Source organism: Rhinoraja longicauda, chromosome 1 (assembly GCF_053455715.1).
Source record: "Rhinoraja longicauda isolate Sanriku21f chromosome 1, sRhiLon1.1, whole genome shotgun sequence".
NCBI classification, from domain to species: Eukaryota; Metazoa; Chordata; class Chondrichthyes; order Rajiformes; family Arhynchobatidae; genus Rhinoraja; species Rhinoraja longicauda.
In genome coordinates, this window is record NC_135953.1 from 10,347,080 (window position 1) to 10,374,681 (window position 27,602).

General features: G+C 48.2%; 1 protein-coding gene across 2 annotated transcripts in view; it reads left to right on the forward strand.

Moving 5' to 3' along the window:
- The first annotated feature begins 680 nt into the window (after positions 1–680).
- Positions 681–27,602, forward strand: part of smyd1b (SET and MYND domain containing 1b) — a 46,573-nt gene continuing 19,651 nt past the window's right edge. The window contains exons 1-5 of one of the 2 annotated variants that reach the window (XM_078408837.1): positions 681–817; positions 15,812–15,988; positions 19,602–19,815; positions 21,458–21,588; positions 26,130–26,168. In XM_078408837.1, coding sequence (XP_078264963.1) covers positions 681–817; positions 15,812–15,988; positions 19,602–19,815; positions 21,458–21,588; positions 26,130–26,168 — 698 coding nt within the window. The remainder of the gene's footprint in view (positions 818–15,811; positions 15,989–19,601; positions 19,816–21,457; positions 21,589–26,129; positions 26,169–27,602) is intronic. The other variant, XM_078408840.1, reaches the window with a different exon arrangement.

Consider the following 27,602-nt stretch of genomic DNA (forward strand, 5'->3'; position numbering starts at 1 on the left):
GGAGTTTGCACGTTCTCCCCGTCACCCACATGGGTTTTCTCCGGGTGCTCTGTTTCCCTCCAAGGACGCACAGGTTTGTAGGTTAATTGACTTCGGTAAAAATTGTAAAGTGTACCTAGTGTGCGTAGGATAGTGTTAGTGTGCAGGGATGGCTGGTCGGTGAGGACTCGGTGGGCCGAGGGGCCTGTTTCCGCGCTGTATCTCTAAACTAAACTAAACGGCCTCCTCTCTCTCCAGCTGCCAGACTTTGACGGATAAGGGCATCTGTTTTTCCAAAAATAAACCTCTCTGGACTGCCAACCCCTGTTCCAAAGCAGGGGAAGAAATGAAACCTCCATTCATGGCAGGAGGCACAGAATCCCCCAGGAAAACGCCACTCCGTTTTACACAACAAAATGGCTGCGACGTTTTGGAGCAGGTCTGCACCTGTGGCTACAGGGGGTACGGGCACTCTGGAGGGGTGCAGTGCCTTGCGAGCGATGGAGAAGTTGTGCGTGTTCCCCCCCCCCGCCTCTCCCGCAACCCCCTCAACACTGGACTTGGTGCAGTCTGCTGACAGAAACGGTCCATTTATAGAAGCCGGGTCTCAGGCATCTGAAAAGTGTCGAGATAACTGGAGATTAGTAGCCAAGGTTAAAGCCCAGTGTTCTCCACGCACCCACTCACTCCCGTTCACACAAATGACTGCGGGCGACATGGACAAAGTCGAAGTCTTCGACGCGGGCAGCAAGGGACGGGGCCTGAAGACGAAGCAAGACTTCTGGAGCGGGGACGTGGTCTTCGCTGAACCTGCCTATGCTGCCGTTGTGTTTGACAAGTAAGTCAACCTGCCTCATGACCGTGCAGAGCAAACGGGTGCCATGTCTTTTAAAAAAAAGTTTTTAGAGATACAATAGACAATAGACAATAGACAATAGGTGCAGGAGGAGGCCATTCGGCCCTTCGAGCCAGCACCGCCATTCAATGTGATCATGGCTGATCATTCTCAATCAGTTCCTGCCTTCTCCCCATACCCCCTGACTCCGCTACCCTTAAGAGCTCTATCTAGCTCTCTCTTGAATGCATTCAGAGAATTGGCCTCCACTGCCTTCTGAGGCAGAGAATTCCACAGATTCACAACACTCTGACTGAAAAAGTTTTTCCTCAGCGTGGAAAAAGGCAGCATCTGCATCTTTCAACTAACCCCTCTTGCTGATTCTCTTGAAAGCTGTGTCCCCAACGGTCATTATCTGCAACGAGAATTTAGAAACATAGAAACATAGACATAGAAAATAGGTGCAGGAGTTGGCCATTCGGCCCTTTGAGCCTGCATCGCCATTCAATGTGATCATGGCTGATCATCCAGCTCATTAACCTGTACCTGCCTTCTCTCCATACCCCCTGATCCTTTTAGCCACAAGGGCCACATCTAACTCCCTCTTAAATATAGCCAATGAACTGGCCTCAACTACCTTCTGTGGCAGAGAATTCCACAGACTCACCACTCTCTGTGTGAAGAAATGTTTTCTCATCTCGGTCCTAAAAGACTTCCCCCTTATCCTTAAGCTGTGACCCCTGGTTCTGGACTTCCCCAACATCGGGAACAATCTTCCCGCATCTAGCCTCTCCAACCCCTTAAGAATTTTATATGTTTCTATAAGATCCTCCCTCAGTCTTCTAAATTCCAGCGAGTATAAGCCTAGTCTATCCAGTCTTTCTTCATATGAAAGTCCTGCCATCCCAGGAATCAATCTGGTGAACCTTCTCTGTACTCCCTCTAAGGCTAGAATGTCTTTAGATTAGTTTAGTTTAGTTTAGAGATACAGGCCCTTCGGCCCACCAGGGCCACGCCGACCAGCGATCCCCACACTCAAGTCAAGTCAAGTCAAGTTTATTTGTCACATACACATACAAGATGTGCAGTGAAATGAAACGTCACCCACAATAAGAGCAATAGGAAATAAGCAATTTCACACACAATCACAAACCAACACAAAACAGAACAAAAAGAAACATCTCTAACTCTAACACTATCTAACACTCTAGGGACAATTTACATTTATAGTTGAGTATAGGAGCAAAGAGGTCCTTCTACAGTTGTACCGGGCCCTGGTGAGACCGCACCTGGAGTACTGTGTGCAGTTTTGGTCTCCAAATTTGAGGAAGGATATTCTTGCTATTGAGGGCGTGCAGCGGAGGTTCACTAGGTTGATTCCCGGAATGGCGGGACTGTCGTATGTTGAAAGGCTGGAGCAATTTGGCTTGTATACACTGGAATTTAGAAGGATGAGGGGGGATCTTATTGAAACATATAAGATAATTAGGGGATTGGACACATTAGAGGCAGGAAACATGTTCCCAATGTTGGGGGAGTCCAGAACAAGGGGCCACAGTTTAAGAATAAGGGGTAGGCCATTTAGAACGGAGATGAGGAAGAACTTTTTCAGTCAGAGAGTGGTGAAGGTGTGGAATTCTCTGCCTCAGAAGGCAGTGGAGGCCAGTTTGTTGGATGCTTTCAAGAGAGAGCTGGATAGAGCTCTTAAGGATAGCGGAGTGAGGGGGTACGGGGAGAAGGCAGGAACGGGGTACTGATTGAGAGTGATCAGCCATGATCGCATTGAATGGCGGTGCTGGCTCGAAGGGCTGAATGGCCTACTCCTGCACCTATTGTCTATTGTCTATTGTCTATACCAGGCCAATTAACCTACAAACCTGCACGTCTTTGGAGTGTGGGAGAACACCGAAGATCTCGGAGAAAACCCACGCAGGTCACGGGGAGAACGTACAAACTCCGTACAGACGGCACCTGTAGTCAAGATCGAACCCGTGTCTCTGACGCTGTAAGTCAGCAACTCTACCGCTGCGCCACCGTGCCGCCCTTAAATAGGAACCTGAGGGCTAACCTTTTTTTATACTAAAAGTGGTGGATTTATGGAACGAGCTGCCAGAGGAGGTATTTGAGGCAGGTACAATTGCAACGTTTATGAAACATTTGGACAGCTACGCGGGTAGGATAGGTTTAGAGGAATATGGGCCAAATACAGGCAGATGGAACTAGTGTAGATGGGGCACATTGGCCAGAATGGGCAAGTTGGGCCGAAGGGCCTGTTTTGGCACTGCATGACTGTGACTCGTTGCCGTGGAAAGGTGAATGAGTTACTTGCTTTTGCTTTGCTAAAAACCATGTCCCTTTCTCTCTCTCAAAAATATACGCTGCTGTTCCCTTTGATGGCGGTGGGTGTGCGTGTTTCTGCTGCATTTGCAATTGTCCCCAGACCAGGCGCAGGCAGGTTAGCTGCGGACCATTCCACATGCAGCCTTGGCCCAGGCACCGGCCTCAGTGACTGTACTTGGCAGCCGTTCCCAAACAAATTCCTGAACAGTGTCCAGCTCTCGGTGGAACCCTTGGCCATGTGGGGCTTCATGTGGTTCGCTGTCTGCCCGCAAAACACTGTCCGTCCTTGCCTGACCTCTAGTTTAGTTTAGAGACACAGCGCGGAAACAGGCCCATCGGTCCACCGAGTCTCCTCGCCGACCAGCGATCCCCGCACACTAACACCACCTTATACACACCAGGAGCAATTTTACATGTGTACCAAGCCAATGAACGTACAGACCTGTATGTCTTTGGAGTGCGGGAGGAAACGTCACCCATTCCTTCTCTCCACTGAGTTACTCCAGCATTTTGTGCCAGTTTCAGTATTGGAGCTGAGGCTCTTATAATGGTGTGGAAACAATGGTTCAATGGTCGATAATCAAGGACGAGCCGCACCCTGGTCATTCCCTCTTCTCCTCTCTCCCATCGGGCAAAAGGTATAGAAGTGTGGAAACGCACACCTCCAGATTCGGGGACAGTTTCTTCCCAGCTCTCTTTTTTGCTCTGGTTTATTTTCACCCACATGTTTAGACCGTAATGTTGTATCCTTATTGTTTTGATGTGGTTATGCTTTATTCGTAATTGTTAACTGTATGTTTGTTGTCACTTGTGAGCGGGGCACCAAGGCACATTCCTTGAATTCTCTGCCTCAGAAGGCAATGGAGGCCAATTCTCTGAATGCATTCTCCGTGTGACGACATGGTTTTTCTCCGGATGCTCTGGTTTTCTCCCACATCCCATAGATGTACAGGTATGTAGGTTAACTGGCTTAGGTGGTGCAAACTGTAATTCTTTTTAGAAACTGTAATTCTTTTTTGTAACTGTAATTCTTTTTTGTGCACAATCCGCAGGCATTGCCACTTTCATTTCACTGCACATCGTGTATGTGCATGTGACAAATAAACTTGACTTGATTGTAAAATGTCGCCAGTGTGTAGGATCGTGCTAGTGTACTGGTCGGCACGGACTCGGTGGGCCGAAGGGCCTGTTTCCGCGTTGTATCTCTAAAGTCAGTTTCAGTCAGAGTTGTAAATCTGTGGAATTCACTGCCTCAGAAGGCAGTGGAGGCCAATTCTCTGAATGCATTCAAGAGAGAGCTAGATAGAGCTCTTAAGGATAGCGGAGTCAGGGGGTATGGGGAGAAGGCAGGAACGGGGTACTGATTGAGAATGATCAGCCATGATCACATTGAATGGTGGTGCTGGCTCGAAGGGCCGAATGGCCTCCTCCTGCACCTATCGTCTATTGTCTATTGTCTAAAGTTTAAAAGGCCTTCGGCCCAACTGTTCTTATGAGCTCATTTCATTTGTCCTATATACTTCAAAACCTTTCATAGCCATCTATTTATTTAAAATGACTTTTAAAGCTGGTAATTTCTCCAGGAGCTTCCTTTGACCGCTTGTCCCATACACTCACTTGTCCCCAGGTCCCTTCCAAACCTCACCATCTCACTTTCAATCTCGATCCTTACTTTTACAGTCCTCTGCAGTCCTCTACAGAAGAATTACGGGGAGAATGTACAAACTCCCGTGGAGACAGCACCCGTAGTCAGGATCGAACCCGGGTCTCTGGCGCTGTAAGGCAGCAACTCTACCGCTGCGCCACCGTGTTACCCACACTGTTCTGGTAAAAAATGCAATAGGAAGGGTGTGATTTGGCTCGAGAGGATGCAGAAAATATTCACAAGGTTGTTGCTAAAGTTGAGTTTAGTTTAGTTTAGTTTGGCGTTGTCACCTGTACCGAGGTACAGTGAAAAACTTTGGTTTGCATGCTAACCAATCAAACAAGCAGTGATCCTTGCATTCCCTCTCTCTCTCTGTCCCTCCCCCCACCCTCATCATTCCTGCTAGTCCCACTATCCGTATCCCTTTGTTATCACCTCCTCCACAGCCAACAATGAACCATGGTGGGCTCCACCTTTCCCGAGTCATCGGTGGAATTCTCTGCCTCAGAAGGCAGTGGAGGCCAATTCTCTGAATACATTCGAGAGAGAGCTAGATAGAGCTCTTAAGGATAGCGGAGTCAGGGGGTATGGGGAGAAGGCAGGAACGGGGTACTGATTGAGAATGATCAGCCATGATCACATTGAATGGCGGTGCTGGCTCGAAGGGCCGAATGGCCTCCTCCTGCACCTATTGTCTATTGTCTATTGTCTATTGCCGCCTCTGGTTTGTCCTGTACTCATTCATACCTCTAGTTTCCCTCTCCCCTGGCTCCCAGTCTGAAGAAGGATCTCGACCCTAAAACGTCACCTATTCCTTTTCTCCGGAGATTCTGCCTGGCCCGCTGAGTTACTCCAGCATTTTGTGTCTGTCTTCGATTTAAACCAGCATCTGCACTCCATTCCTACACAGGTAATAAATTGTAATGTTTAAGACATTTGGGTAGGTACATCAATAGGAAAGGTTTATGGGCCAATTGCAAGCACATGGTACTAGATCAGGCAGGTCTCTTAGAGTCATCGAGTCCTAGAGTCACATAGAGTGGAAACAGGCCCCTTGGCCCAAATGCGTTTGGCCTAGATACTTCTAAACCTTTCCTGTCCATGTACCGGTCCAAATGGTGTGATAGAACCTGCTTCAACTACTTCCTCTGGCAGCTTGTGGTCTTGGACGGGTGTATGAACAGACAATAGGTGCAGGAGGAGGCCATTCGGCCCTTCGAGCCAGCACCGCCATTCAATGTGATCATGGCTGATCATTCTCAATCAGTACCCCGTTCCTGCCTTCTCCCCATACCCCCTGACTCCGCTATCCTTAAGAGCACTATCCAGCTCCCTCTTGAATGCATTCAGAGAATTGGCCTCCACTGCCTTCTGAGGCAGAGAATTCCACAGATTCACAACTCTCTGACTGAAAAAGTTTTTCCTCATCTCTGTTCTAAATGGCCTACCCCTTATTCTTAAACTGTGGCCCCTTGTTCTGGACTCCCCCAACATTGGGAACATGTTTCCTGCCTCTAACGTGTCCAACCCCTTAATAATCTTATACGTTTCGATAAGATCTCCTCTCATCCTTCTAAATTCCAGTGTATACAAGCCTAGTCGCTCCAGTCTTTCAACATATGATAGTCCCGCCATTCCGGGAATTAACCTAGTAAACCTACGCGGCACGCCCTCAATAGTTGGTCATGTGTGGCGGCGTCTAACGGCTGCGGCTCGCTGGCAGTCTGTTCGTGTTTTTTCCTTTTTTTTGTTGTGTGTCGGTGTTGGGATGGTTTTTGTTTTTGTTTTTTGGCTGTGTATGTGTGGGGGGGTGTGGTGGGGGAAACCTTTCCTTTTTAGGTCTCTTCCTCACGGTGCGGGGCGCGGCTCGGCCACGGGCCTTCCATCGCCCGCGGGGCCTTCCATCGCCCGGTGCGGCTCGGCCGCTGGACTTTACACCGCTGGTGCGGCTCGGCCGCGGGACCTAACATCGCCTGGTGCGGCTAGGCCGAGGGACTTAGCAGCGCTGGTGCGGCTCGGCTGCGGAACCTAACATCGCCCGGCGCGGCCGCGGGACGGTTCAGCGCCAGGTGCGGCTCGGCCGCGGGGCCTTCCATTGCCCGGCGCGGCTCGGCCGCGGGACTTTACATCGGTGGTGCGGCTCGGCCGCGGGACCTAACATCGCCCGGTGCGGCTTGGCCGTGGGACATAGCAGCGCACGGTACGACCGCGGGGCCTTCCATCGCCGGCTCGGCCGCGGGACTTTTCAGCACCGGTACGGCTCGGCCGCGGGACCTTCAATCGCCCGGCTCGGCCGTGGGACTTTTAAGCGCCCGGTGCGGCTCGGTCGCGGGGACTTCCATCCCCTTGCGGGGACTGTGCGGGTCGGTCGGGGACAAGCTGTCTGTCCGTGGGCGTGGGGAAGAGGGTGGAATTTTTGTTGCCTCCATCACAGTGAGGGGGTGTTTGGAGTCACTGTGATGGATGTTTGTGTTGGGGTCATGTGTCTTGTGTTTTTTTTTGTTTTGTGTGTGACTGCAATGTAATTTCGTTCGGTACCTCGGTACCGAATGACAAATAAAGCTCTGTATTCCTCTGTATTCTGTAGTGTAGGTTTGAGGGCAGGCAGGGTATATAGGGATGTGACCCTAAAGATGGGCAGATGGGATCAGTTTAAATTGGTGTCATGGTCAGCCTAGAGATGGTGGGAGGAAAGACCTCTCCCTGCTGTGCTGTACTTTTGTCCAATCCTTTGGATTACTGGAGAACAAATATCAAAAATCTGCAACTGAAATAGCAACCGAAAAAGTCAGAAACTGACATTTGGAGTGCCGTGAGCAATTTTGGAGCCCCATATCTGAGGAAGGGACTGCAGATGCTGGTTTATGCCAAATGATGTACACAGAATGGTTTACACAGCATGTGCGGGCGCTGGAGAGGGTCCAGAGGAGGATTACAAGAATGATCCCAGGAATGAGTGGGTTAACATACGATGAGCGTTTAATGGCACTCGGGCCTGTGCTCGCTGGAGTTTAGAAGGATGAGGGGGGGACCTTATTGAAACTTACCGAATAGTGAAAGGCCTGGATAGAGTGGATGTGGAGAGGACGTTTCCACTAGTGGGAAAGTCCTGGACCAGTGGTCATAGCCTCAGAATTATAGGACGTTCCTATAAGAAGATGAAGAGGAATTTCTTTAGTCAGAGGTTGGTAAATCTGTGACATTCATTGCCACAGAAGGCTGTGGAGGCCAAGTGAATGGATATTTTTAAGACAGAGATAGATAGATTCTTGATCAGTGCGGGTGTCAGGGGTTATGGGTAGAAGGCAGGAGAATGGGGTTAGGAGGGAGAGATCTGCCATGATCAAATGGCGGAGTAGACGTGAAACGCCGAGTGGCCTAATTCTGCTCCTGTCATTTATGAATTTAGCAGGACAGGTGGCATCTATGGAAATAGCGAGGGAGATATTGTTTTATATTGAAGATCCTGCATCAGAAATGGAGAAAATGAAAACTAGTGAGTTTAAAATTGCAAAGAGGGTGTGTGGGGGTTGGATAAGACAATGGGAATATTGGTATATGGAACTGATTAATAGATTAATGAGGACAGTAAAATATTAAGAGTGGATGGGAATGTATGAGAATACATTTGGATGTATTCACTGGAGTTTAGAAGGATGAGAGGGGATCTTATAGAAACATATAAAATTATAAAAGGACTGGACAAGCTAGATGCAGGAAAAATGTTCCCAATGTTGGGCGAGTCCAGAACCAGGGGCCACAGTCTTAGAATAAAGGAGAGGCCATTTAAAACTGAGGTGAGAAGGAACTTTTTCACCCAGAAAATTGTGAATTTGTGGAATTCTCTGCCACAGAGGGCAGTGCAGGCCAAATCACTGGATGGATTTAAGAGAGAGTTAGATAGAGCTCTAGGGGCTAGTGAAATCAAGGGATATGGGGAGAAGGCAGGCATGGGTTATTGATTGTGGACGATCAGCCATGATCACAATGAATGGCGGTGCTGGCTTGAAGGGCCGAATGGCCTCCTCCTGCACCTAGTTTCTATTTTTCTATGATGAGAATGTACAATGTAAGTTTTCAGATGTCACGAATGTGGGTGGCTTCATAGATAGCGAAGATGGCTATCTAAAATTGCAGCAGGACCTTGATCAGTTGGGTAGTTGTGCTGAGGAATGGTTAATGGAGTTTAATAAAGATAAGTGCGAGGTGTTGGATTTTGAGAAGACAAACCAGAGCAGAACATACACAGTGAATGCCATGGCTCTGGGGAGTGTTATAGAGCAGTGGGATTTAGTAGCGCAGGTCCATAGTTCCTTGAAAGTGGTGTCACAGGTTGATAGGGTGGTCAAGAAGGCTTTCGGCACATTGGCCTTCATCAGTCAGAGCATTGTGTATAGAGAAGTTGGCATGTTATGTTGCAGCTGCACAAAACATTGGTAAGGCCACGTTTGGAGTATTATGTTCAGTTTTGGTCATCCTGTTATCAGAAAGATGTTGGGTGCAGAGAAGATTTATGAAGATGTTGCCAGTTCTTAAAGGGCCTGAGCTATGGGGAGAGGTTGGGCAGGCTGGGACTTTAGTCTGAGGAGCGTAGGAGCCTGAGGGGTGAACTTTTAGAGGTGTATAAAATCATGAGGAGAATAGATAGGGGGAATGCACTATCTTTTACCCAGAGTTGGGGAATCAAGAACCGGGAGACATTGGTTTAAGGTGAGAGGGGAAATATTTAGCAGGAACCTGATTTGTATAACATGAGTCAAGAGTCGAGAGTCAAGAGTGTTTAAGTGTCATACTAGACCCGTTGGGCCCAAACCTCTCCTGCATTGGTGCAGCACCTTCTCCTCCCATCCTCCCCCTTCCCCTCCACCCCCATCCCCCCTCCCCTCCTCCCCTCCCCTCCCCTCCCCTCCCCTCCACTCCCCTCCCCTCCCCTCCCCTCCCCTCCCCTCCCCTCCCCTCCCCTCCCCTCCCCTCCCCTCCCCTCCCCTCCCCTCCCCTCCCCTCCCCTCCCCTCCCCTCCCCTCCCCTCCCCTCCCCTCCCCTCCCCTCCACACCCCCTCCCCCTCCCTCCCCCCACCCCCCTCCACCCTCCCCCCACCCCCCTCCCCCCTCCCCTTCCCCCTCCCATCCCCCCTCCCTCCCCTCCCCTCCCTCTCCCCTCCCCCTCCCCTCCCCCTTCCCCTCCCTACCACTTCATCCCCCTCAACCCCCCTTATCCTCCCTCCACTTCCCTCCCTCCCTTCTTCCCTCCCCCTCCCTCCCTGCACTGTAAGGAGTTTGTACGTTCTCCCCGTGACCTGCGTGGGTTTTCTCCGAGATCTTCGGTTTCCTCCCACACTCCAAAGACGTACAGGTATGTAGGTTAATTGGCTGGGTAAATGTAAAAAAAATTGTCCCTAGTGGGTGTAGGATAGTGTTAATGTACGGGGATCACTGGGCGGCACGGACTTGGAGGGCCGAAAAGGCCTGTTTCCGGCTGTATATATATGATATGATGATATGATGTTAACTGCAGTTGTACAGGGCCCTGGTGAGACCGCACCTGGAGTATTGTGTGCAATTTTGGTCTCCTAATTTGAGGAAGAACATTATTGCTATTGAGGGAGTGCAGCGTAGGTTCACCAGGTTAATTCCCGGGATGGTGGGACTGACATTTGATGAAAGAATGAGTCAACTGGGCTTGTATTCACTGGCATTTAGAAGGATGAGAGGGGATCTTACAGAAACATATAAAATTATTAAAGGATTGGACAGGCTAGATGCAAGTAAAATGTTCCCGATGTTGGGGGAGTCCAGAACCAGGGGTAGGAAAAAAAACTGCTGATGCTGGTTTAAATCGAAGGTGGACACAAAATGCTGGAGTAACTCAGCGGGTCTGGCAGCATCTCAGGAGAGAAGGAATGGGCGACGTTTCGGGTCGAGACCCTTCTTCAGTCTAAAGTAGGGACTCGACCCGAAACGTCACCCATTCCTTCTCTACTGATATGCTGCCTGACCTGCTGAGTTACTCCAGCATTTTGTGTCCAGCCAGAACCAGGGGTGGCAGTTTAAGAATAAGGGGTAAGCCATTTAGGACTGAGATGAAAAAAAACTTCTTCACCTAGAGAGTTGAGAATCTGTGGAATTCTCTGCCACAGAAGGCAGTGGAGGCCAATTCACTGGAGGTTTTCAAGAGAGAGTTAGAATTAGCTCTTAGTGCTGAAGGGATCAAGGGATATGGGGAAAAAGCAGGAACAGGGTACTGATTTTAGATGATCGGCCATGATCACATTGAATGGATGTGATGGCTTGAAGGAATGGCCTCCTCCTGCACCTCTTTTTCTATGTTTCTATGTTTCTATCATGTTTGGCATTAACATGGTTGGTGCAAGGCCAGTTTCTGTGCTCTACTTTACTCTAGATAGACACAAAGTGCTGGAATAACTAGCAGGTCTGGAGAAAAGGAATGGGTGACGTTACAGGTCGAGACCCTTCTCCAGACTGTAGGATAGAACTAATGTACAGGTGATTGCTGATAGCACGGACTCAGGTAACCGAAGGACATGTTCCCATGCTGCACCTCCAAATACTCCAGCACTTTGTATCTTTCTTCGGTGTAAACCAGCATCTCCTGTTCCTTCCTACACATTCTATGACAATAGACAATAGACAATAGGTGCAGGAGGAGGCCATTCGGCCCTTCGAGCCAGCACCGCCATTCAATGTGATCATGGCTGATCATTCTCAATCAGTACCCCGTTCCTGCCTTCTCCCCATACCCCCTGACTCCGCTATCCTTAAGAGCTCTATCTAGCTCTCTCTTGGCCTCCTCCTGCACCTATTGTCTATTGTCTATTGTCTATTAACAACCTGGATTGCCCTCTCCTGCCTCTGACGAGGGTTGGAATTCCCCCTTGCTCTGACGGAGGATTCATCTGAATCCACAACAGGGCCTGGCAGGGGGTGGCACAGTGGCGGCAGAGACCCAGGTCCGATCCTGACCTCGGGTGCTGTCTGTACGGAGTTTGTACATTCTCCCAGTGACCAAATGGTTTTTCTCTGGGCCCGCCAGTTTCCTCCCACGCTCCAAAGACGTGCGGGATTGTAGGTTAATTGCCTTTGGTAAAACTATAAATTGCCCCTAGTGTGCGTAGGATAGTGCTAGCGTATGGGGTGATCGCTGGGGTCGGCGCGGTCTCGGTGGGCTGATGGGCCTGTTTCCAAACCGTATCTCTAAAGTCAAAACTCTAAAGACTACTGCAGATAATTATCAAGTCTGGTTCAATGTCCCAAATGATCTGCGACCTATTTGGCATTATACAGTTCTGCAGGAGGGTGATACTATTTATTCCCTTATGGCAGCAACTCTGTGAACTGTGTTTGACATTTCATGTTGACCTTCCATTAGAATATCATCTATCTGATCCCAGGGCAGAAGGTTTAATATTTCATTGTGCAACATTACTCTTCATGGTTGCCAGGTGCTGAATACATTTACTGCCGCCATTTTGCCCTCCCTTCATTAGACCCTGTACTTTGGACTTTAGAGATTCAGCGTGGAAACTGGCCGCTCGGCCCACCGAGTCCGCGCCGACCAGCGATCACCCCATACACTAACACAATCCTACACACACGAGGGACAATTTAACAACGTACCAAAGCCAATTAACTTACAAACATGTACGTCTTTGGAGTGTGGGAGGAAACCAGAGCACCCGGAGAAAACCCACGCGGTCATAGGGGGAATATACAAACTCCGTCAAGTCTACTCCACCATTCAATTATGACTGATCTATCTCTCCCTCCTAACCCCATTCTCCTGCCTTCTCCCCATAACCTCTGACACCTGTACTAATCAAGAATATATCTATCTAAAAATATCCACTGACTTGGCCTCCACAGCCTTCTATGTCAAATAATTCCTCAGATTCACCACCCTCTGACCAAAGAAATTTCTCCTCATCTCCTTCCTAAAATAACGTCCTTTAATTCTGCCCCATTTTCCTGTAACATTTACACTAGTCCCACCTGCTTGTGTTTGGCCCATATCCCTCTAAACCTGTCCATGTATCTGTCCACAGACACAAAATCCTGTAGTAACTCAGTGGGTCAGGCAGCAGCTCTGGAGAAAAGGAATAGGTGGCGTATCGGGTTGAAATTCTTCTTCAGACTGTTCCTTACTGCACATGTACCTGTCTAAATGTTTCTTAAATGTTGTGATCTGATGTGCCTGAACTACCTTCTCTGGCAGCTCGTTCCATACATCGACCACCTTTTGTGAAAAAGAGATCACAAGTTCACGTTATAGTAGAATTAGGCCATTCGGCCCATCGAGACTACTCCACCATTCAATCATGGCTGATCTCTGCCTCCTAATCCCATTTCCTGCCTTCTCCCCATAACCCTTGACACCCGTTCTAATCAAGAATTTGTGTCTCTGCCTTAAAAATATCCACTGACTTGGCCTTCACAGCCCTCTGTGGCAATGAGTTCCACAGATTAACTGTCCTCTGACTAAAGAAGTTCTTCCTCACCTCCTTTCTAAAAGAGCGCCCATTAATTCTGAAGCTATGACCTCTGGTCCTGGACTCTCCCACCAGTGGAAACATCCTTTCCACATCAGCTGTATCTACGCCTTTCATTATTCTGTAAGTTTCAATGAGGTCCCCCCTCAACCTTCTAAACTCCAGCGAGCACAGGCCCAGTGCTGTCAAACGCTCATGATAGGCTAGCCCGCCCATTCCTGGAACCTCCTCTGGACCCTCTCCAGAGGGAGCACATCCCTTGAAGTTGCGCCTCAGGTTCCCATTAAATTTTTTCCCCCGTCACCTTAAACATACAGTATGTCCAGAGGTTCTTAATTCCCTTAATCTGGGCAAACGACTGCCCTCTAATCCTCTCATGAATTTGTACCAATCTAAATGGTGGATGCGTGGAGAGGTGGTGGAACCAGATACAAAGGGGCTTTAGTTTAGTTTAGAGATACAGCATGGAAACAGGCCTATCGGCCCACTGAGTCACAGAGGCATAGGAACATAGAAAATAGGTGCAGTAGTAGGTCATTCGACACTTCGAGCCAGCACCACCATTCAATATGATCTTGGCTGATCATCCAAAATCAGTACCCCGTTCCTGCTTTATCCCCATATCCCTTGATTCCATTAGCCCTAAAGAGCTAAATCTAACTCTCTCTTGAATACATCCAGTGAATTGGCCTCCACTGCCTTCTGTGTCAGAGAATTCCACAGATTCACAACTCTCTGGGTGAAAAGGTTTTTCCTCATCTCAGTCCTAAATGGTCTACCCCTTATTCTTAAACTGTGACCCCTGGTTCTGGACTCCCCCAACATCGGGAACATTTTTCCTGCATCTAGCCTGTCCAATCCCTTAAGAATTTTACATGTTTCTACAAGATCCCCTCTCGTCTTTCTAAATTCCAGTGAATACAAGCCCAGTCGCCCCATTCTTTCATCATATGGCAGTCCCGCCGTCCCGGGAATCCATGCCGACCAGCGATTCATGTACACGAACATTATCCTACACACCAGGAACAATTCACAATATTTATCAATGCCAATTAACCTGCGAACCTATGCGTCTCTGGAGTGTGGGAGGAAACCAGAGCACACGGAGAAAGCCCACGTGGGTCCGTGGGTCTGTGGGTTCACGTAGGCCTGTGGGGAGAACGTACAAACTCTGTACAGACGGCTCCCATAGTCAGGATTGAACCCTGGTCTCTGTCGATGTAAGGCAGCAGCTCTACCGCTGCGCCATCGTGCCATTCTTAAGTGGCGTTTAAGAGGCTTTTCCATAGGCACATGGTTTTGCAGGGAATGGGGGATGTGGCTCACATGATTAGTATGGGTGTTGAGGCTTATGGGGAGAAGGTTGGAGAATGGAGTTAGGAGGGAGAGATAGATCAGCCATGATTGAATGGTGGAGTAGACGTGATGGACCGAATGGTCTAATTCTGCTCGTTTCACTTACGAACTAATAAATGTGCAAATAGAGGAGATTAGTTCAACTTGGTGTCATGTTTGTCACCGCCACTGTGGGCTGAAGGGCCTGTTGCTGTACTATGTGTTGTACTATGCTATGAATGTTCATCTCAAGGTGTCACAGCAGCGCAGCAGTAGAGTTGCTGCCTCACAGCGCCAGAGTCCCGGGTTCGATCCTGACTCCGGGCGCTGTCTGTACGGAGTTTGTACCCTCTCCCCGTGACCTACGTGGATTTTCTCCGAGATCTTCGGTTTCCTCCCACACTCCAAAGATGTTAAGGTTTGTGGGTTAATTGGCTTGGTAAAAATTGTAAAAAAATAATCTCTAATGTGTGTAGGATAATGTTAATGTGTGGGGATCGCTGGCCGGCACGAACCTGGTGGGCCGAAGGGCCTGCTTCTCTGCTGTATCTCTAAACTAAACTAAACTAAATTAAAGTTAACGAAAGTAAACTAAAGTAAACTAAACTAAACTAACCTAAAGTACACTAAAGTAAAGTAAACTGAACTAACCGAAAGTAAACTAAAGTAACGGTGGCGCAATGGTAGAGTTGCTGCTTTACAGCGAATGCAGCGCCGGAGACTCAGGTTCGATCCTGACTACGGGTGCTGTACCGTACGGAGTTTGTACGTTCTCCCCGTGACCTGCGTGGGTTTTCTCCGAGATCTTTGGTTTCCTCCCACACTCCAAAGACGTACAGGTATGTAGGTTAATTGACTGGGTAAATGTAAAAATTGTCCCTAGTGTGTGTAGGATAGTGTTAATGTGCGGGGATCGCTGGGCGGCGCGGACTTGGTGGGCCGAAAAGGCCTGTTTCCGCACTGTATCTGAAATATGAAAAATATGAAAATAATAATGTAATAAACTAAAGTAAACTAAACTGAACTAACCTAAAGTAAACTAAAGTAACCTAAACTGAACTAACCTAAAGTAAACTAAACTAACCTAGAGTAAACTAACGTAACCTAAACTGAACTAAAAGCTAAAGAGGTGCCATGTCTAAGATGGCTTCTCGTTTTCTGTTTCTGACGCAGCCTCACCCACCACGTGTGCCACGGGTGTTTCAAGAAGCAAGCGAAGCTGCAGCGCTGCGGGCAGTGCAAGTTCGCCCACTACTGCGACCGCACCTGCCAGAAGGCCGCGTGGACGGATCACAAGAGCGAATGCAGCGCCATCAGGAACCACGGCAAGGCGCCCAGCGAGAGCATCAGGTGAGCACCAAGCCGGCGCCGCCATCAGCCCTGGTGGGGCCTCACTGCGTTGTCTGCATCCATGTGCATGTACACGTTACAATACGATACGACGTTATTCATCCCAGAGGGAAATTGGTCTGACAGCAGTAAAAAGATACAGGTACAAGGCACTGAATGTGCCATGTGCATTATAATGATAACTGGACCAAGTGGACCCAAACCTCTCCTGCATTGGGCAAGCACCCTCTCCTCCCCGCTCCTCCTCCCCCTCCCCCTTGCCTCCCCTCCCCCCTCTCCCCATCCCCCCGCTCCCTCCCTCCTCCCCCCTCCCTCCTCCTCCCTCCTCCCCTGTGAGAAGGATCTCCTGTGGCGTTCTGTGCTGCATCTTGGTGGAACCAGCCTGTTGCTGAAGGTGCTCCTCAGGTTGACCAGTGTGTCATGGAGGGGGAGAGCTGTATTGTCCAGGATGCTCTGCAGTTTGATGAGCATCCTCCCCTCCAAGACCACCGCCCATCAATCTAACTCCCCTCCCCCAAGCCCCCAGGACAGAGCCAGCCTTCCTGATGAGCTTGTTAATTCTGTTTTGTATTTGTTTATATTTGTGTGCGTGTGTGCGTGTATAAACAAATACAAAACAGAATTAACAAGCTCATCAGGAAGGCTGGCTCTGTCCTGGGGGCTTGGGGGAGGGGAGTTGGATTCATGGGAGGTGGTCTTGGAGGGGAGGATGCTCATCAAACTGCAGAGCATCCTGGATATATATATATATATACATACACACACATACACACACACACACACACACATAATGAAATTCCTACTTGCGGCAGCACAACAGAATATGTAAACATAGAACACTGTAAACAATATAATAAATAAGAAAATCAGTATATATACAGTATATATATAATATATATATATATATATATATATACACACACATACACACGCACACACACACACACACACACACACACACACACACACACACACACACACACACACACACACACACACACACACACACACACACACACACATATATATATATATATATATACTGATTTCCTTGTTTATTATATTGTTTTACAGTGTTCTAAGTTTACATATTGTGTTGTGCTGCCGCAAGTAGGAATTTCATTGTTCTATCTGGGACTTTTGACAATAAAACACATTTGACTCTTGGCTCTTGGCTAAGAAGTGACAGATGGAATGCAGCATCGCAAATAGTGGATCCACGCACGTTTGTGGTAGGAATGATGGCGTAGACTATTTTCTAAATGGGGAGAGAATTGAAAAATCGTGTGTGCGAAAGGACTGGGGGATTGCTGGTGCATTTTGGTTTAGTTTAGGGAGACAGCGCGGAAACAGGGCCTTTGGCCGAACGAGTCCGCGCCGACTAACGATCACCCCATACACCAGCTCTATCCTCGTGTACAATCTTTACCGAAGCCAATTGACCCACAAACCCTTACGCCGTTGGAGTGTGGGAGGAAACCTGAGCACCCGGGGAAAACCCACGTGGTCACGGGGGGGGGACGTACAAACTCCGTACAGACAGCACCCGTGGTCAGGATCGAACCCGGGTCTCTGGAGGTGCAAGGCAGCAACTCTAACGTTGGGGCCACCTTGGATTCCCTAATTTGCAAAACAGATTGGTAGTAAGGATGGCAAATGCAACGCTAGCATTTATTTCGAGAGGACTAGTATATAAAAACAGGGATGTAATGCTGAGGTTTTATAAGGCGCTGGTCAGTCCGCATTTGGAGCACTGTGAGCAGTTTGGGGCCCCATATCTGAGGAGAGATGTGCTGCCATTGGAGAGGGTCCAGAGGAGGTTCACAAGAATGACCCCAGGAATGAGTGGGTTAACAGATGACGAGCATTTGAAGACACTGGGCCTGTACTCGCTGGAGTTTAGAAAGATGAGGGAGGACCTCATTGAAACCTACAGAATAGCAAAAGGCCTGGATAGAGTGGACGTGAAGAGTATATTTTCACTTGTGGGAGAGTCTAGGAAAAGAGGCCACAGCCTCAGAATAAAAGGACATTCCTTTAGAAAGGAGATGAGGAGGAATTTCTTTAGTCAGAGGGTGGTGAATCTGTGGAATTCATTGCCACAGATGGCTGTGGAGGCCGTCATTGGATATTTTTAAGGTGGTGTTTGACAGATTCTTGCTTAGTACGGGTGTCAGGGGTTATGGGGAGAAGGCAGGAGATTGGGGTTGAGAGGGAAAGATTGATCAGCCATGATTGAATGGCGCAGTAGACTTGATGGGCCGAATGGCCTAATGCTGCTCCCATAACGTATGAACTGCTGCCCCCTTCAGCTGTGGAAGGTCCCATGGCTCCCTGGAGGTCAATAAAGCCTCCAGATGGCGATGGCAATGGGAGAACCAGGTGATACTGAGGTCAACGACATAACTTAGATTATTACCAGTGTTACTTTACACTAGGAACAATTGACGTCTGGAACAGGTGACTGAAAGACGACCTTCGACTTTAGACCTTAGAAACACAGCGGGGAAACAGGCCCGTGGGCCTGCTGAGTCATAGAAAATGAAAATAGGTGCAGGAGGAGGCCATTCGGCCCTTCGAGTCGACACCGACCAGCGAATACCCCGCACACTCGCACTATCCTACACACTAGCGATAACTCACAATTTTTTTTCACTGAAGCCAATTAACCTACAAACATGTACCTCTTTAGAGTGTGGGAGGTAACCGGAGCACACCGGGTGAGAACCCACGTGGTTTCAGGGAGAACGTGCAAACTCCATACAGACAGCACCCGTGGTCAGGATCGAACCCCCGGGTCTCTGGCGCTGTGTGGCAGCAACTCTACCGCTGCAGTATTACTGATCCTGACGGTTAAGATGTACAGGATTCATGATGACTTGCTGGCATGGGTTCACTGCTGGCTTATTCATAGAAGGCAGAGGGTTCTTATGGAAGGCGGATATTCTAGGTGGGCCACACGGTGGCGCGGCGGTAGAGTTGATGCCTTACAGCGCCAGAGACCCGGGTTCGATCCTGACTACGGGTGCTGTATGCACGGAGTTTGTACGTTCTCCCCGTGACCTGCGTGGGCTTTCTCCGGGATCTCCGGTTTCTTCCCACATTCCAAAGGCGTACAAGTTTGTAGGAAAATAACTGCAGATGCTGGTACAAATCGAAGGTATCTCAAAATGCTGGAGTAACTCAGCGGGACAGGCAGCATCTCTGGAGAGAAGGAACGGGTGACGTTTTGGGTCCAGACCCTTCTTCAGACTGATGTCCTGCCCCCCCCCCCCCCCACTGACATCAGTCTGAAGAAGGGTCTAGACCCGAAACGTCACCGTTCCTTCTCTCCAGAGATGCTGCCTGTCCCGCTGAGTTACTCCAGCATTTTGTGGTACAGGTTTGTAGGTCAATTGTGAAATTGTGAAAGTGTCCCTAGTGCGTAGGATAGTGTCGGTAATCACCGGTCGGCGTGGACTCGGTGGGCCGAAGGGCCTGTTACCGCAAACTGTATCTCCAGACTATCGAGACCGCCATCTGTCGGAAGGTGGTTGACCTCCTTTGTGGGGAGGGGGGCTGGGGGAACGGGAGTGCCTGGTGTGTGATTGCTGTGGTTCTGCGCCGATCTTAGACTTGCCTCGCGTATCTTGTGGAGGATGAGGAGAGAGGGCGCTGTTGTCCCCGAGGATCGTCTGACGCCCATCGAGGACCTCCAGGACCACCTGGACGACCTGAGTGAGGACGAGAAGCAGCAGCTAAAACTGGACGTTGAGGTTTTCCAGAAGTACTGGCAACCCAGAACGCAGGAGCTCAGCATGGAGTCCATATCACACATATTTGGCGTGGTAAGTAACGTAGAGTCAGCCCGAGGACGGGTGTCCAACCGGAACGTCATCTCTATCCATAGTGTAGGAAAATACTATGGAATTCTGTGGAATCTCTGCCTCAGAAGGCAGTGGAGGCCAATTCTCTGAATGCATTCGAGAGCTAGATAGAGCTCTTAAGGATAGCAGAGTCAGGGGGTATGGGGAGAAGGCAGGAATGGGGTACTGATTGAGAATGATCAGACATGATCACATTGAATGGCGGTGCTGGCTCGAAGGGCCAAATGGCCTCCTCCTGCACCTATTGTCTATTGTCTATAACTGCAGATGCTGGTACAAATCGAAGGTATCACAAAATGCTGGAGTAACTCAGCGGGTCAGGCAGCATCTCAGGAGAGAAGGAATGGGTGACGTTTCGGGTCGAGACCCTTCTTAAGACTGATGAAAGGGTCTCGACCCGAAACGTCACCCATTCCTTCTCTCCAGAGATGCTGCCTGACCCGCTGAGTTACTACAGCATTTTGTGATACCTTCATCTATATCCATGTTCTCCAGAGATGCTGCCTGGCCTGCTGAGTTACTCCAGCACTTTGTGTCCTTTTGTGCATTAACTTGCATCTGCAGTTTCTTGTTCCTACTTCAGAAAATGGGATTAGTGTAGGTGGGCAAAAAGGATGGTCTGGGTGTGTGGGCTGATGGGCCTATTCTTGCATTATAGGGCTCCATGTTTAATGAGGGTTATCCACTGCAAGCAAAGCACTTTGGAATATCTTAGAAGATTTGAGTTAAATGCAGGAAAATTATTGCAGATGCTGGTACAAATCGAAGGTATCACAAAATGCTGGAGTAACTCAGCAGGTCAGGCAGCATCCAGGAGAGAGGGAATGGGTGACGTTTCGGGTCGAGACCCTTCATCAGTCCGAAGAAGGGTCTCGACCCGAAACGTCACCCATTCCCTCTCTTCTAGATGCTGCCTGACCTGCTGAGTTACTCCAGCATTTTGTGATACCTTCAGTTAAATGCAAGTTTCTTCCTGGTAGGGTGGAAAATTTAGTTTAGCTTAGTTTACTTTAGTTTTGTTTAGTTTCGTTTAGTGATACAGCACGGAAACAGGCCCTTCAGCCCACCGAGTCCAGCGATCACCCCATACTCTAGCGCTATCCTGCACTCGAGTTACAATTTGCAATTCTGACCAAAGCCAATTAATCTATAAACCTGTACGACTTTGGAATGAGGGGGGAAACTGGAGCACCCGGAGAAAACCCACGCAGGTCACGGGGAGAAGGTACAAACTTGAGGCCAGTTCATTGGCTATATTTAAGAGGGAGTTAGATGTGGCCCTTGTGGCTAAAGGGATCAGGGGGTATGGAGAGAAGGCAGGTACAGGTTACTGAGTTGGATGATCAGCCATGATCATATTGAATGGCGGTGCAGGCTCGAAGGGCCGAATGGCCTACTCCTGCACCTATTTTCTATGTTTCTATGTAAACTCCGTACAGACAGCATCCGTAGTCGGGATCGAACCCGGGTCTCTGGCGCCGTAAGGCAGCAACTCTACCGCTGCGCCACCGTGCCGCATCACGATATCTGATCAACAATTAAGGAAGGAGGGGGAATCCGGTACCCCAATTATTTTTGAAACTGCTTGTGATTCCTTCATCAGATAAACTGCAACGGCTTCACCATCAGTGACCAGCGAGGGTTGCAAGCTGTGGGAGTTGGATTATTTCCAAATCTCTGCCTTGTGAATCACGACTGCTGGCCAAATTGCACCGTCATATTGAAGAATGGAAAGTGAGTAAAACAAATACGTCAACTTGATAAAGCCGTGAAATTAGATTGCTGCGCATTGTTTTTCGGTAGGGGGTGGATTTTCTGTCTGAGCGTGCAATGATGATCTGTGTGCAGTTTTGGTCTCCAAATTTGAGGAAGGATATTCTTGCTATTGAGGGCGTGCAGCGTAGGTTTACTAGGTTAATTCCCGGAATGGCGGGACTGTCATATGTTGAAAGACTGGAGCGACTAGGCTTGTATACACTGGAATTTAGAAGGATGAGAGGAGATCTTATCGAAACGTATAAGATTTTTTGGACATGTTAGAGGCAGGAAACATGTTCCTAATGTTGGGGGAGTCCAGAACAAGGGGCCACAGTTTAAGAATAAGGGGTAGGCCATTTAGAACTGAGATGAGGAAAAACTTTTTCAGTCAGAGTTGTGAATCTGTGGAATTCTCTGCCTCAGAAGGCAGTGGAGGCCAATTCTCTGAATGCATTCAAGAGAGAGCTAGATAGAGCTCTTAAGGATAGCGGAGTCAGGGGGTATGGGGAGAAGGCAGGAACGGGGTACTGATTGAGAATGATCAGCCATGATCACATTGAATGGCGGTGCTGGCTCGAAGGGCCGAATGACCTCCTCCTGCACCTATTGTCTATTGTCTATTGCTCTGAATGCGATGAGATCGTTAGGTATTAGACCTGTCTAGCATTATCTAACTTGGTGCTAATAGGATTGTTAGTAATGGGCCATTCAGCCCCTCGAGTCTGTTCTTCCATTCAGGTGATCTGCACTCTGGCTCCAAATGCCCGCCACAGTTCCATCAGCATGGCTAACAGCCTCTCTAAATATTACAAGAAAATTTAGTTTTGTTTAGAGTTTAGACATACAGCACAGAAACAGGCCCTTTGGCCCACCGAGTCCACGCCGACCAGCGATCCCAGAACACCACCACTACCCTACACACACTAGGGAAAATTTACAATTACGTCGAGCCAATTAATCTACAAACCTGTACTTCTTTGGAGTGTGGGGGGAAACTGGAGCATCCAGAGAAAACCCTCGCAGGTCACGGGGGAGAACGTACAAACTACGTACAGACAGCACTAGCGGTCAGGATTGAACCCGGGTCCCTGGTGCTGTAAGGCAAATTCTTAACCTGTAAAAAGCCAACAGCCATCGATCAATAATATTTAATGTAAAACAATAATAGTTTGTTCCAAAGCTCCCTACCATTTGCCATCTCATAAGTTCATAAGTTATAGGAGCAGAATAGAAACATAGAAACATTGAAAGATAGGTGCAGGAGTAGGCCATTCGGCCCTTCCAGCCAGCACCACCATTCAATATGATTATGGCTGATCGTCTAAAATCAGTACCCCATTCCTGCTTTTTCCCCTCTCCCTTGATTCCATTAGACCTAAGAGCTAAATCTAACTCTCTCTTGAAAACATCCAGTCAATTAGTCTCCACTGCCTTCTGTGGCAGAGAATTCCACAGATTCACAACTCTCTGGGTGAAAACGTTTTTCCTCATCTCAGTCCTAAATGACCTACCCTTTATTCTTAATTTGGCCATTCGGCCCATCAAGTCTACTCTGCCATTTGATCATGGCTGACCTATCTCTCCCTCTCAACCCCATTCTCCTGCCTTCCCCCCATAACCCTTGATACCCGCACTAATCAAGAATCTGTCAATCTGCACCTTAAAAATATCCATTGACTTGGCCTCCACAGCCTTCTGTGGCAATGAATTCCACAGATTCACCTCCTCAGTATCCACAATAGCCTAACTCTGGCCTGAGTCTGAAGAAAGAGGCTGGATAGAGCTAGAGCTAGATAGAGCTCTTAAGGATAGCGGAGTCAGGGGGGTATGGGGAGAAGGCAGGAACGGGGTACTGATTGAGAATGATCAGCCATGATCACATTGAATGGCGATGCTGGCTCGAAGGGCCAAATGGCCTCCTCCTGCACCTATTTTCTATTGTCTATTGTCTATTGAAAGGTCTCGACCCAAAAAACGCCACCCATTCCTTCTCTCCTGAGACGCTGCCTGACCCGCTGAGTTACTCCAGCATTTTGTGTCTACATCATCATCATCATCATCATCATATATATACAGCCGGAAACAGGCCTTTTCGGCCCTCCAAGTCCGTGCTGCCCAGTGATCCCCGCACATTAACACTATCCTACACCCACTGGGGACAATTTTTTAAATTTTTTTTTTTTAACATTTACCCAGCCAATTAACCTACATACCTGTACGTCTTTGGAGTGTGGGAGGAAACCGAAGATCTCGGAGAAAACCCACGCAGGTCACGGAGAGAACGTACAAACTCCTTACAGTGCAGCACCCGTAGTCAGGATCGAACCTGAGTCTCCGGCGCTGCATTCGCTGTAAAGCAGCAACTCTACCGCTGCGCTACCGTGCCCCCCTACCTTCGATTTGAACCAGCATCTGCAGTTATTTTCCTACATAACTCTGGCCTCTTATGTTTCTCTGAATTTAATCCTTCTGCCATTGGCAACTGTGCTTTCAGCTGTTCAATGGAGGCTCAAGAGACCACAGATGCCAGAATGTTGAGGGAAATGCCAGGGGGAAATCAGCAGGGCAACGTGCAGGTCAGGCAGCATTTGCTGAGGGAATGGGCAGGTGGCGTTTCCGGTCAGGAACCCTTATTCAGATCGATGGAAAACAGGAAAAGGGAGAAGGTTCCGACCCAAAACGTCACCTTTCCATTCCCTCCACAGTTGCTACTTGTCCCGCTGAATTCCTCCAGCATTTTGTGTTTCAGCTGTCAGGCCTTTTGCTCTGAGATTCCTCTTAGTAGTCGTCTCATATTCCTCTGAGATCCATTGTGCTGACCAAGTTCCGTTCAGTTTGGCTTAGAGACACAAATTGAGAACAAGCCCGTAAGCCCACCCAGTCCGCGCCGACCAGCAATCCCCGTACACTAGCACTATCCTACACACTAGGGGCTATTGAGGGCGTGCAGCGTAGGTTTACTAGGTTAATTCCCGGAATGGCGGGACTGTCATATGTTGAAAGACTGGAGCGACTAGGCTTGTATACACTGGAATTTAGAAGGATGAGAGGGGATCTTATCGAAATGTATAAGATTATTAAGGGGTTGGACACGTTAGAGGCAGGAAACATGTTCCCAATGTTGGGGGAGTCCAGAACCAGGGGCCACAGTTTAAGAATAAGGGGTAGGCCATTTAGAACTGAGATGAGGAAAAACTTTTTCAGTCAGAGAGTTGTGAATCTGTGGAATTCTCTACCTCAGAAGGCAGTTGAGGCCAATTCTCTGAATGCATTCAAGAGAGAGCCTGATAGAGCTCTTAAGGATAGCGGAGTCAGGAGGTATGGGGAGAAGGCAGGAATGGGGTACTGATTGAGAATGATCAGCCATGATCACATTGGATGGCGGTGCTGGCTCGAAGGGTTGAATGGCCTCCTCCCGCACCTATTGTCTATTGTCTATTAACTATTTACAATTTTTATCAAAGCTAATTTACCTACAAACCTGCAAGTCTTTGGAATGTGGACGGAAACCAGAGCACTTGGAGAAACCCCATGCAGTCACAAAGAAAACGTACAAACTCTGCACAGACGGCCCCCGTAGCCCGGATCGAACCCGTGTCTCTGGCGCTCTAAGGCAGCAATACTATCGCTGGGCCACCGTGCCACCCTTATTCTACGCTACACACTAGGGACAATAGACAATAGACAATAGGTGCAGGAGTAGGCCATTCAGCCCTTCGAGCCAGCACCGCCATTCAATGTGATCATGGCTGATCATTCTCAATCAGTACAATTTACAGAAGCCAATTAACCGACAAATCTGCACATCTTTGGAATGTGGAAGGAAACTGGATTACCTGGTCACGAGGTCACAGGGAGAATGTGTAAACTCCGTGCAGGCAGCACCTGTAGTCAGGATTCAACCTAGGTCTCTTACGCTCTATGGCAGCAACTCTACCGCTGTGCATCTGTGTTGCCCCTACCTTTAGCCCCTCTATATTCAGATTTAACTCTTGGGGCTAAAGGGATATGGGGAAAAAAGCAGAAACGGGGTACTGATTTTAGATGATCAGCCATGATCATTTTGAATGGCGGTGCTGGCTCGAGGGACCAAATGGCCTACTCAATAGACAATAAGCAATAAGTGCAGGAGGAGGCCATTCGCCCTCAATAGCAAGAATATCCTTCCTCAAATTTGGAGACCAAAACTGCACACAGTACTCCAGGTGCGGTCTCACTAGGGCCCTATACAACTGCGGAAGGACTCCTGTACCTATTTTCCAATTTTCTATGTTTTCTACCTCTCTCTCTATCGCCTTGTGACTTTAGTTTTGTTGACTCTTCCCTACTCCTCATTTACCTGGCCCAGGCTCACACTTTATTAAACGTTGCGCTTTTCCCATTGCCCTGGGAAGAGTTGCCACATATGAACGATGCTGTACAAATGCGGATTGTTGTTGTTGTTGTTTGTTGTTGTTGTTGTTTGTGATTTATTTTTCTGTTGGCGGTGAAATGTGGATTTTTATTTTGTCTTACAGTCGTGATGCGGTTAATTCAATGTTCCACACACAGATGAGGTGGGTTGAGTTGCTACTGTGTCATGTCTTGTCTCCCTTCCCCTTGCCTTGCATCGACTGCTCAGTCCTCCACATCTAGCTTGTGATATAAGAAAATAACTGCAGATGCTGGTACAAATCGAAGGTATTTATTCACAAGGTGCTGGAGTAACTCAGCAGGTCGGGCAGCATCTCGGGAGAGAAGGAATGGGTGACGTTTCGGGTCGAGACCCTTCTTCAGACCCAGCTTGTGATAGCTTAGTTTATTGTCACGTGTTTCGTGGTGCAGCGAAAACCTGTTTTGTTGCGTGATATCAGGTCACGGGATAAAGTCCCAGCCTGCCCAAAGTCTCCCTGTAGCTCAGGCCCTCAAGTCAAGAGTCAAGAGTGTTTTATTGCCATGTGTCCCAGACAGAACAATGAAATTCTTACTTGCTGCAGCACAACAGAATAAGTAAACATAGTGCACTGTAAATAATAATAATAATAATAATAATAATAATAATAATAATAATAATAATAATAATAATAATAATAATAATAATAATAATAATAATAATAATAATAATAATAATAATAATAATAATAATAATAATAATAATAATAATAATAATTAGGTGCAGGAGTAGGCCATTCGACCCTTTGAGCCAGCACCGCCATTCAATGTGATCATGGCTGATCATTCTCGATCAGTACCCTGTTCCTGCCTTCTCCCCATACCCCCTGACTCCGCTATCCTTAAGAGCTCTATCTAGCTCTCTCTCTTGAATGCAATCAGAGAACTGGCCTCCACTGCCTTCTGAGGCAGAGAATTCCACAGATTCACAATTCTCTGACTGAAAAAGTTTTTCCTCATCTCTGTTCTAAATGGCCTACCCCTTATTCTTAAACAGTGGCCCCTTGCTCTGGGCTCCCCAACATTGGGAACATGTTTCCTGCCTCTAATGTATCCAACCCCTTAATAATCTTATACGTTTCGATCCTCTAGTCTAACTATTGTTGTTGTTGTTGTTGTTGTTGTTGTTGTTATTATTTACATTGTACTATGTTTACATATTCTAACAACATCCTCGTAAAGTTTTGAACACATTCATATGAGGAAAGAATGGGTCGACTGTGCTTGTATTCACTGGCATTTAGTAGGATGAGAGGGTATCTTATAGAAACATATAACGTTCTTAATGGATTGGACAGGCCAGATGCAGGAAAAATGTTCCCCATGACGGGGGAGTCCAGAACCAGGGGCCACAGTTAAAGAATAAGGGGTCGGCCATTTAGGACTGAGATGAGGAAATAACTTTTTCACCCAGAGAGTTGTGAATCTGTGGAATTCTCTGCCACAGAAGGCAGTGGAGGCCAATTCACTGGATGTCTTCCAGAGAGAGTTAGATTTAGCTCTGAGGGCTAACGAAATCAAGGGGCATGGGGAAAAAGCAGGAACGGGGTACTGATTCT